Consider the following 10967-nt stretch of genomic DNA (forward strand, 5'->3'; position numbering starts at 1 on the left):
GAGATCGTGGAGTATGAACCACCAATGATAAGAGTTCAGGAATGAAACATTCTTACTCAAGTCTGTTCAACCACAAAAGATCTGTCTTTTCCTTTACATAATTCACGTAATCATAAACAGTTTGAGATGACAACACTTTAGTACAAGTTTTAAGTAATCTATGAAAATATGGCACACACACACACACACACACACACACACACACACACACACATACACACACACACACACACACATAAAAGCAGATGGCATGATGTCAAGCATAAAACTATAGATGATTCAGTCAACAAAAAGTAACATAGGTTCGAATCCTGGTTGCAGGGGTCGGTCAACAGTCAACCTGCTGTTCATCCTTCCCAAAGCATGGGTATATATATATATATATATATATATATATATATATATATATATATATATATATATATATATATATATATATATATATATCTCAAACTACCCGCCATTTCCCGCATTAGCGAGGTAGCGTTAAGAACAGAGGACTGGGCCTTGAGGGAATACCCTCACCTGGCCCAATTCTCTGTTCCTTCTTTTGGAAAATTAAAAAAAAAACGAGAGGGGAGGATTTCCAGCCCCCCGCTCCCTCCCCTTTTAGTCGCCTTCTACGACACGCAGGGAATACGTGGGAAGTATTCTTTCTCCCCTATCCCCAGGGATAATATATATATATATATATATATATATATATATATATATATATATATATATATATATATATATATATATATATATATAGCGTTAAGTAGGTGGCCTTGATTAAGATATTCAATTGTCAGTGCCGTCTCAGCTAACATAACAAAAACAAAAAAAATGCGTCGGCGAAAATAATCATCTCGTTTGAGACGGGACCCATCTCTCTCTCTCTCTCTCTCTCTCTCTCTCTCTCTCTCTCTCTCTCTCTCTCTCTCTCTCTCTCTCATTTAGCTGAGCCCGCACGGGTAACTAAACGTGCTTATCAAGGCTATCTCTTTTGACGCTATGCGCATGCTTATATACACCGTAGTCTAGGCCAGGTACCCATCTTATCGATCAAATTCCTAAGGGGAGGATGAACAGCTGGGTTAACTGTGGGCCGACTGACGAGAACCAGGGTTCGAACCTACGCGCTCGACTCCGGGCGGTCCCGCGAATGCGTCATGGGTATCGGTGCTCTCTTTCTACACCACGGAGGTAGTTGGCGTTGGAATTGGAGACCTGCCCGTGAGGCAGGGTCGATGCGATGTCTCCAGGGGCATCTCACACCCTCGTCCCTCCACCAGATTCTCCCATGGCAATAATAATGGCCTGCACATGCAAGCGGTGTAGAGACACACACTCAGTCATCCCCGACACTCAGTCTGCATCAGTGCAAATCCCTCTTATCTGTTCTGGTGTTGTAACCTGATCCTGGAGCTGCAGGATCGAGTAAAATGAGAAGACGCAGAGGCGGCCCCCACCACCACCATTAGCCATCGTGTAAAGCGGGACAGACTCGAACCCCCGGACTCCAGACACTTCTGCGACTACTGTTTGTGTCTGTTACGGGGAGGGAGTGAGAGTCTTACACACGTGTTGCCCCGCCGCCCCCAGTCTCATAACCTTGTATTTATGTACTATGTCTAAACTCTTATGTGTATACTCACATACACACATTCCCCCCTATCCTATGTTAGACACCCGTCTATCGATCCTCCTCTAGAGAAAGATGAACAGCTGGATAGACTGTGGGCCCGAATGTCGTGTCCTGGGTTCGAACCCGGAATGGGCCCCGTGAATGAATCATGGATAGCAACGATCACCACCACACCACGGGGACTGACTCCCATGGACCCGAGTAGTACACTCCAAAAGGTAGATAATTATGTCCAGTGATCACACACACACACACACACACACACACACACACACACACACACACACACACACACAGGGCCAAGTCACATTCTCATGGTCAGATACACAGAGCGGTGATGCAATGGCGGGGTCGAAGATCATGACACAAATGATATGTTTTTGTTTATCATCGTGTTGGACGGGTGAGAGGAACTCTGAGTCATAAGTCATTATAGCGTACTGATTAGGCGACGTATTGAGTATAGTCACAACCGAACGCGTTTAAGAGGAGTGGTTTAAACACTGCGATGGTCTGTCTCCACGCTCACTGGCAGAAGGCACCAATCACGTTTATCTTAAAACAAGGCACTTGTCCCGATACGAACATCCCCCCCATACACACACACCCACCCACACACACACACACACACACCCACCCACCCACCCACACACACACACACACACACCCACCCACACGCACACACCACCCACCCACCCACACACACACACACACCCACCCACCCACACACACACACACACCCACCCACACACACACACACACACCCACCCACACACGCACACACACCCACCCACACACACACACACACACACACACACACACACACAGGGGTTTATCTTATCATAATACATTGAGATAATAATGAGTTCAAATTAGGTAAGAAAGGGCATGACGACCCACTCCGGCCGGAGTTGACATTCTTAAAAAAAAAAAAAAAAAGGGGGAGGGTAGACAGACATGACAGTGTGGCGCTGGTATGCTAATACTCATCACGATGTGTCTGGCACGAGTGTGGACGCTCGTCACTGGCGTCAACCAAGAGTACATACATCTGTGGGCTGGGGTTGTCGAGATCATCACACACACACACAGACACCTGGTCCTCCCACACGGCACTGAGTGCGTCAGAGCCTTTGAAGTACTACTGCTGTATCCTTCACCCACACGAGGTTGTTACATATTTTCCCTGTACTTAAAAAACACGTTTGGCGGTTCGAATCATCCCCCCCCCCCCCAACGGAGCGGGACCACTTACCTTCCAAACTTGTGGTTTTACGTCACTCGGGGGAACTGGATGCACGTACGCACGTCCGCTGACCAATCACAGCCCAGCTTGCCGGGGGCTTGGCTTTCGTTACACAATCGTTCTTTCTCCGCACCTGTCGTGAGCCAAGTTTAAAGGCCAATTATTTTCCACTTTTCGTACGCGATGGAAGCGTTCGAAACTCCTGTACGATTCCAGTTTATCACAGCGAAAACTACTAGACGAATACAATACGTGTGAGTCCACAAAACGTTTCTCTCTTTCTCTCTCTCTCCTCCAAACGTTCCTCTTCCAACTTGGAGTTGGCGGCATAACTCAAGGTCTAGTGGCCTCGACACGACACCGTCTGCATGACGTCAGAGCACCACGGGACGCGCTTATCGGGTTGGAGGCAAATATAAAGCCACGGTCGGGGCGGTGCAACACACACACCCAACCCCAACCTCCACCCATCCAGCGAGGCTGGCGAGCTAGTGGTGACAGGAGGAAAGAACGAGGTACGCCTAACATCGCAACCAACCAACCAACCCCTCATCAGCTTCGCGTCGTCAACATGGTGCTCAACGATAACTCCCCCAGCAACATCATGCAGGAGACGAGGTTAGTCCCACACGTCTTTACACTCTACTTCTCCCAGATCTTGTGAGATGTGTCCTAGAAGACTCTATGTCGAAGTGCATTAATAGGGTTTGGTCATTCCATGGGCCTTGATGAACAATCAAAAAGACATTATTGGCTTTGGATAATCTTAAGCAGTGTCATGTACTTACAGACCTTGTGAGATGTGTCCTAGAAGACTATATGTCGAAGTGCCTTAATAGGGTCTGGTCATTCCATGGGCCTTGATGAACACTCAAAAAGACGTTACTGGCTTTGAATAATCTTAAGCAGTGTCATGTACTTTTTGTGTATGATTGACTCAAAAATGTACTCCATATACAGTACGTCTCGTGTGAGGCTCATTCGTGTCCCGCCTTAGGATTTTCATTACCCGTGTTATTGTTTAAGATGTGATGGAGCGTGAGCCCGTCTTTTTACTCTTAACACATTAACAATCTTTTCATCAGAAAGTCAAAAAAATAATACCAAGATCTATGTACTCTTCCCATAGCGGCTATGTTTGCCTATGAACAGGCAAGAACTAGGGCCATTATCCTCTTGAGTCTTCTGGTACTCGTAGTTCCAGTGTAGTAGTGATGATGTCAACAGTGTTCTGTACTGGTGACTGGTATGCTTAACGAGAGTTTCATGCCACCTGCAGGCTGACCAGCGTGCTGGGCGAGGCTTCCCGCGTCGCCGCTGAGGAAGCCAAGAAGAACCTCACTTTCCAGAGCCGCAGCATCAACTTCGTCCATGGCAAACTCTCCGACCTCAAGCCCAAGGTTAGTCCTCGTCAACGATATCATTCATGACATGTTTAACAATACCAATGTTCATACAGACTTAACCATATCGTTCCGTAATGTAGGAATTACGAGAATGTTTTCATTGATCAGGCACAAAGTGAGAGAGAGAGTAGTTCTAAGTGACTACAGATTATACCCATGAGATATTTAGTTAGTGAAAACTACAGCTATATTGTTTTTGGCGTACAGGTGCGGACGTTCGTGGAGGAGAGTGCCCGCCTCTGTCAGCCAGCGAACGTGCACATCTGTGATGGCAGTGAACGTGAGCTGCGAAACCTGCTCAACGTCATGCAGCAGGCCGGCATGATCGAACCTCTGTCAAAGTACAAGAACTGCTGGTTGGCCCGCACTGACCCCGGAGATGTTGCTCGCGTGGAGAGCAAGACCTTCATCGTCACCAAGGACCGTCGTGAGACCATCCCTACACCTAAGGAGGGCGTCAAGGGACTCTTGGGTAACTGGATGTCGATTCAAGATCTAAAGAGCGCCGTCCAGGAGCGTTTCCCTGGTTGCATGGCTGGCAGAACCATGTACGTGGTGCCCTACTGTATGGGACCCATAGGTTCTCCACTATCCAAGATCGGCGTTGAGGTTACCGACTCTCCATACGTTGTGGCCTCAATGCGCACCATGACGCGGATGGGGGGTAAAGTGCTGGAAACTCTTGGTGAAGAAGACTTCGTCAAGTGCCTTCACTCAGTAGGCTGCCCGCTGCCCCTCAAGAAGACCCTAGTCAACAACTGGCCCTGTGACCCCGCACGCACCATCGTCACCCACATACCCGACACAAACGAGATCATCTCCTTCGGATCAGGTTATGGAGGCAACTCGCTCCTGGGCAAGAAATGTTTTGCTCTTCGTATTGGTTCAACAATAGCCAAGCGTGAAGGTTGGCTGGCCGAACACATGCTCATCCTGGGCATCACCAACCCTCAGGGCGTCAAGAAGTACATTGCTGCCGCTTTCCCCTCTGCCTGTGGCAAGACCAACCTGGCCATGATGACGCCCTCGCTGCCCGGCTATAAAGTAGAGTGCGTGGGCGACGACATCGCCTGGATGAAGTTTGACGAGGACGGAGTCTTGCGCGCCATTAATCCTGAGAATGGTTTCTTCGGCGTGGCTCCTGGCACTTCTATGCACACCAACCCCGTGGCTATGAAAACCGTTCTCTCCAACACAATCTTCACCAACGTTGCCAAGACGAGTGATGGAGGAGTGTTCTGGGAAGGTCTGGAGAAGGAGATCCCCAACGATGTTACCATCACATCCTGGTTGGGCGACACCAACTGGAGTAAAGAATCCGGCAAGCCAGCCGCTCACCCCAACTCCAGATTCTGCACCCCAGCCGGCCAATGCCCCATCATCGACCCTGCCTGGGAAGACTCTAAGGGCGTGCCCATCTCTGCTATTCTCTTCGGCGGAAGACGACCTCAGGGAGTGCCTCTGGTGTACGAGGCATTCGACTGGAAGCACGGCGTGATGGTAGGAGCAGCTATGAGATCTGAGGCAACGGCTGCAGCTGAACATAAGGCTAAGGTCATCATGCACGACCCCTTCGCCATGAGACCATTCTTCGGCTACAACTTCGGTCACTACCTGCAGCACTGGCTTAGCATGGAGACCCGCACAAGCAAGCCCCTTCCCAAGATCTTCCACGTTAACTGGTTCCGCAAGAGCGAGAAGGGACGCTTCATTTGGCCAGGTTTTGGGGAGAACGTGCGAGTCCTGGACTGGATCTTGAAGCGAATTGATGGCGAGGACGTGACCGAAGAAAGTGCTGTAGGACTCCTTCCAAAACCCTCTTCCATCACTTTAGCCGGCATCGAGGACGAGAACATAGATATGGATGAGCTGTTCAGCCTTCCCAAGGAGTTCTGGGAAGAGGAGGTGCGCGACATCGCTAAGTACTTTGACGAGCAAGTTGGCGACGACCTGCCCAACGAGGTGCGGGATCAACTCAAGAGACTGGAGAAGCGGGTTGAGAAGTTGTAAACTGAGCTCAAAATGTTATACTCTGGCAAGACACAGCTGGATGCTGTGTCCCAGGAATTGGTATTTTCACAACGATGTGGGTTTTTTTTTTTAACTTTGAGATTTTTCGATGAAATCTTTATTACTTAGCACCGTGTATTTCCCCTTCGAGTTCTCCATCATATAACATTTCCTAATACGCATCTTCAGTTTTCACTCATGTATATCCACATCTTCACATCTTCATCACATCATTATATGCTAATCCCATGTTTCGTGATTAAAACACATATTGTAATTAGTCTGTCTCAGCTGTGCTGGCACAATCGTACTTAGGGTTTACTTCACTGATAATGACAATGCTGTATGCAGGATGTACTGCGTGCTGTATCCATATTATCAGGTAATTATACTGAATGAAATATATGTATATATTTTCAATATGAGATTCTATTCTTCATTTCCTAGTACGTGTACTAAAGGCGCTCACACACAGGTATATACAAAGATTTGTGGAAAACAGGTGCTACCCAAGCCTCTTGTAGTTTCCAATGTTATTTCCAGACGAAAGTTTCGATGGAGATAACCGATGGTTCTCAACCAGTGGTATCATGGAAGAGCGTATGGGCCGATCATAAACGAGAGGTCAATATACGAAGCTACTGAGTCCTCCACCCGAGGGAATCACATGCTCCCAACCTGGTAATGTCGCCGACACTCATAACATCGTGACGCACAACACATCCGGGGTTGCTGTTTTATCACATCAGGGTCGCTGGGGCCCTCTTCGTCCTTGGCGCTACGTGGCCAAAGTACACACGATAAATACAAGAAACTGGGAACATTAACGTTTATATACGGTTTCATTGGAAGACACTGTAGCTGATATTCTCTAGAGACAAAAGTGTCTATAACATAAGGAAGCCAAAATATACCAGACTAGCTTTGAAACTCACTCTCAAATGTTGCGAATGTACGAGGTTTATCTTTTATTGCTAATTGATTTTTCTCTGTCTACCAGTCATCCAAACGTCTTTTTTAGCTAGTCTTATTTTTTTTTCTCATTTGACTTTCCTCTGTCTACCTGTTATCCTCTACGACAGCCCCCGAGGCAACCTCTTGTCTCTGTACACAAACCCCCAAGTCACCTTGCAGGCGCCTGGCACCTTGGAACGGCTTCTTAACTCACCCTGCAGTTACAGAACATACCATATATATATATATATATATATATATATATATATATATATATATATATATATATATATATATATATATATTTGCCATTCCCCGCGCTTTCTGAAATATCTAATTACACATACCATGAGCCCCCTATACCATTCATCACAACTTCCTACGTCATTTTTCAGTTTCAAGGCTCTCATTTGCAGCCCCTGTAATATCCTCCCATCCCACCCTGCAATAAAATAGGGTCCTAGGCGGCCCCTCTAAAAAAAAAGCCAGCTGATCCGCACCCGTGTTTTGGTCTGTGACGTCATGGGTTCCGCCGGGCCTGTTGCTAGGACCCCGCCAGTTTGTCCATCGGTAATGAGCCATCTTACGGTCCTTCTATGGCGGGAAGGGGGGAAGAGCCAGGAGTTGTATCACTGTTCCTCACTTGTTATTTACCTCAAACTGGGTGGTGGTTGTGTTGTGCCTCAGGGGGACTGCTAATGATCCGAAGAAAAGCGTCCAATCAGTGTCTTGCGCCATCGATATAACGGTCGATCCTTCGCCTTCTGAAAGGCGGAAGACTTGCTCCTTATTACTCAACCGCTTGACCACATAAAGGCATGACCTTAGCGCAAGACGGTATGAACCTTGGGTGCTGTCAAAGGCTAATGTTAAAGGTCGGGCAGACATATCCAAAGGGGGGGCATGCAGTCTTGCTCAAGGAATGAGCACCATAGTTCATTCTACGATCGACGAATACGTGATACAAGACCACTTAAGGATAGGCTGCCTCGCCGATGAGGGCGGGGGGAAAAAAAATACCCATGTTTTGGCCCCAGAAGTTGATGAAATTACCTGACACGATGGAAGTATCATCAGCAATAAGCTGGACTCCTGAGTCAAGTGTTGGTAACTTCAGTACGATCAGACGACACTGTGGAAAAATAGGCTTTCTGTGGAATAATCTATCAACTTTGAAGGCGAGGGTAATCACAAGCTGAGTGAGTCGAACCCGGAGGTCTTTTACTCCTCGACCTTCACAAAATTGACGTGCATATATATTTATATATATATATATATATATATATATATATATATATATATATATATGTTTTAGATATCTGGGAGTGGATCTGTCAGCGGATGGAACCATGGAAGCGGAAGTGGATCATAGGGTGGGGGAGGGGGCGAAAATTTTGGGAGCCTTGAAAAATGTGTGGAAGTCGAGAACATTATCTCGGAAAGCAAAAATGGGTATGTTTGAGGGAATAGTGGTTCCAACAATGCTGTATGGTTGCGAGGCGTGGGCTATGGATAGAGATGTGCGCAGGAGGATGGATGTGCTGGAAATGAGATGTTTGAGGACAATGTGTGGTGTGAGGTGGTTTGATCGAGTAAGTAACGTAAGGGTAAGAGAGATGTGTGGAAATAAAAAGAGCGTGGTTGAGAGAGCAGAAGAGGGTGTTTTGAAATGGTTTGGGCACATGGAGAGAATGAGTGAGGAGAGATTGACCAAGAGGATATATGTGTCGGAGGTGGAGGGAACGAGGAGAAGAGGGAGACCAAATTGGAGGTGGAAAGATGGAGTGAAAAAGATTTTGTGTGATCGGGGCCTGAACATGCAGGAGGGTGAAAGGAGGGCAAGAAATAGAGTGAATTGGAGTCATGTGGTATACAGGGGTTGACGTGCTGTCAGTGGATTGAAGCAAGGCATGTGAAGCGTCTGGGGTAAACCATGGAAAGCTGTGTAGGTATGTATATTTGCGTGTGTGGACGTGTGTATGTACATGTGTATGGGGGGGGGGGGGTTGGGCCATTTCTTTCGTCTGTTTCCTTGCGCTACCTCGCAAACGCGGGAGACAGCGACAAAGTATAAAAAAAAAATATATATATATATATATATATATATATATATATATATATATATATATATATATATATACACGGTGATGCCAATTATAACAAACCTCACGAGAATTATCGAGTACTCTGCTACCGAACTGGACAGTGTCTGAACCAGCATCATCACAGGAAGTTAAATCATGGACGATGAACACAACAGAACCACACTCGTTTGTCCAATTTATCCCCAATCCTATTTAATTATCATTATTAACTATTACTATTATTACTATTATCATTATCATTATTATTATTATTATTATTATTATCATTATTATTATCACTGTTGTTGTTTCGCTATAAGCTCTTCATCGTAAACCTGAACGATGATATTCATGTTGCAAATTCAACTAAGAATCATTTCATCTTCTTTTCATATAAGTAACCCAAGACCAATTTCTTTAAGAGTCCTAGGGTTACCAAGGATCTTTCTCAAGGTTGCGTTTAGTCTAGTAACAGGGGAAATGTAGAATCTTTGGAATAAGACGTTCTTTGACGAGACTCTCCTCCCAATATGATACTTTCGTCAAAGGTTGACTTTCCACTCGCGGTGGTAACCTCGACCAGGCGGAGTCCGGTAACACCCACCTACAGAATTAGAAACCAAGCAAACACGATCACGAAGGAACAGCATCGAACGCTCATGAAGTTAACCCAGAGTGACATACTGAACCGTGAAAGAGTACTGCCTCAACTACACTGAAAAACTAAGTACCACAGGAGTATACAGGAGGATATACAGGAATACAAAGGTATTCTAGTGGCAACAGACCACTGGGTCCCTTCCAGGCTGTTTTGTGACAATGGAAAATAAGGTGTATACATAAGTACACACAGGAATACAAAGGTATTCTAGTATAACAGACCACTGGGTCCGTTCGAGGCTGTTCAGCAACAGTGGGGAAATATCAGACACACACAACTTTAGCTAAAAGCTGGAAGGCATGCAGATAATGCAGAGTAATTACATGTAATCATATAAGACTTCCAGTACAAATATAAGTCCATAGAGCAAACACATAACAGGCGAACTTTTGAAAGACAATGAAATGCAACAAAAAATCAAAATCAGTTAAGAGATATGAACGTTCTTTGAGCACTTTACCTTCCAGAGCGTCGTGTCCTTATGCAACATCCTCTTTCAGTCATGAGGAACAGAGCCGACAGAAGAATCCAGAGAGACAGCGACACACACACACACACACACACACACACACACACACACGTGTGAACACCTCACTCCAAATTCTTCCAGCTCGTGTCTACTTACTGGATGTGAGAGTCGTCTGGAACGCACTTAGTCTCCCACGGAGCCTCAAAGCCACGCGAGAGGTTCCTGCCATGCGCCAAGTAATATCTAATATAAGGGAAGGAAGACACAACAATGAGAAGCGGGGAATGATTCAGGACATGGATCTATACTCGTCTTAAACTACGATACATTAGTCTCATAAACGTACATCAGGAATAAAAACAATACAATAATGCTTCTAGTTATCATCATACTAAGATATGTTAGTCTCATTATCATACATCATTATTATACAACAGAAGTGAAAAAATACATAATGTTTCTAAGCCATCACTGAATCAGAAACAAAAACCATGATCCTATTTAGAG

General features: G+C 45.9%; 1 protein-coding gene and 1 long non-coding RNA gene across 2 annotated transcripts in view; one reads left to right on the forward strand and one right to left on the reverse strand.

Annotated features, from left to right (window-relative positions):
* LOC139765657 (uncharacterized) overlaps positions 1-10967 on the reverse strand; it is a 60835-nt gene that overhangs the window by 33641 nt on the left and 16227 nt on the right. Inside the window, exon 3 of the long non-coding RNA XR_011716713.1 lies at positions 10617-10703. This is a non-coding gene — a long non-coding RNA (uncharacterized lncRNA). The remainder of the gene's footprint in view (positions 1-10616; positions 10704-10967) is intronic.
* On the forward strand, positions 3258-6712 carry LOC139765654 (phosphoenolpyruvate carboxykinase, cytosolic [GTP]-like). The gene is made up of 3 exons (XM_071693355.1): positions 3258-3494; positions 4156-4276; positions 4490-6712. Exons 1-3 carry the CDS (start codon positions 3448-3450, stop codon positions 6290-6292), a joined length of 1971 nt encoding a protein of 656 aa, XP_071549456.1. The 5' UTR covers positions 3258-3447; the 3' UTR covers positions 6293-6712.

Source organism: Panulirus ornatus, chromosome 55 (genome assembly GCF_036320965.1).
Source record: "Panulirus ornatus isolate Po-2019 chromosome 55, ASM3632096v1, whole genome shotgun sequence".
NCBI lineage: Eukaryota > Metazoa > Arthropoda > Malacostraca > Decapoda > Palinuridae > Panulirus > Panulirus ornatus.

Excerpts from the sequence above, each read along its gene's own strand:
- LOC139765654 (XM_071693355.1), top strand. The coding sequence starts at position 3,448 with ATGGTGCTCAACGATAACTCCCCCAGCAACATCATGCAGGAGACGAG. Across the intron at positions 3,495-4,155 it reads AACATCATGCAGGAGACGAG|GCTGACCAGCGTGCTGGGCG; the intron begins GTTAGTCCCACA and ends TGCCACCTGCAG. Across the intron at positions 4,277-4,489 it reads TCTCCGACCTCAAGCCCAAG|GTGCGGACGTTCGTGGAGGA; the intron begins GTTAGTCCTCGT and ends TTTGGCGTACAG.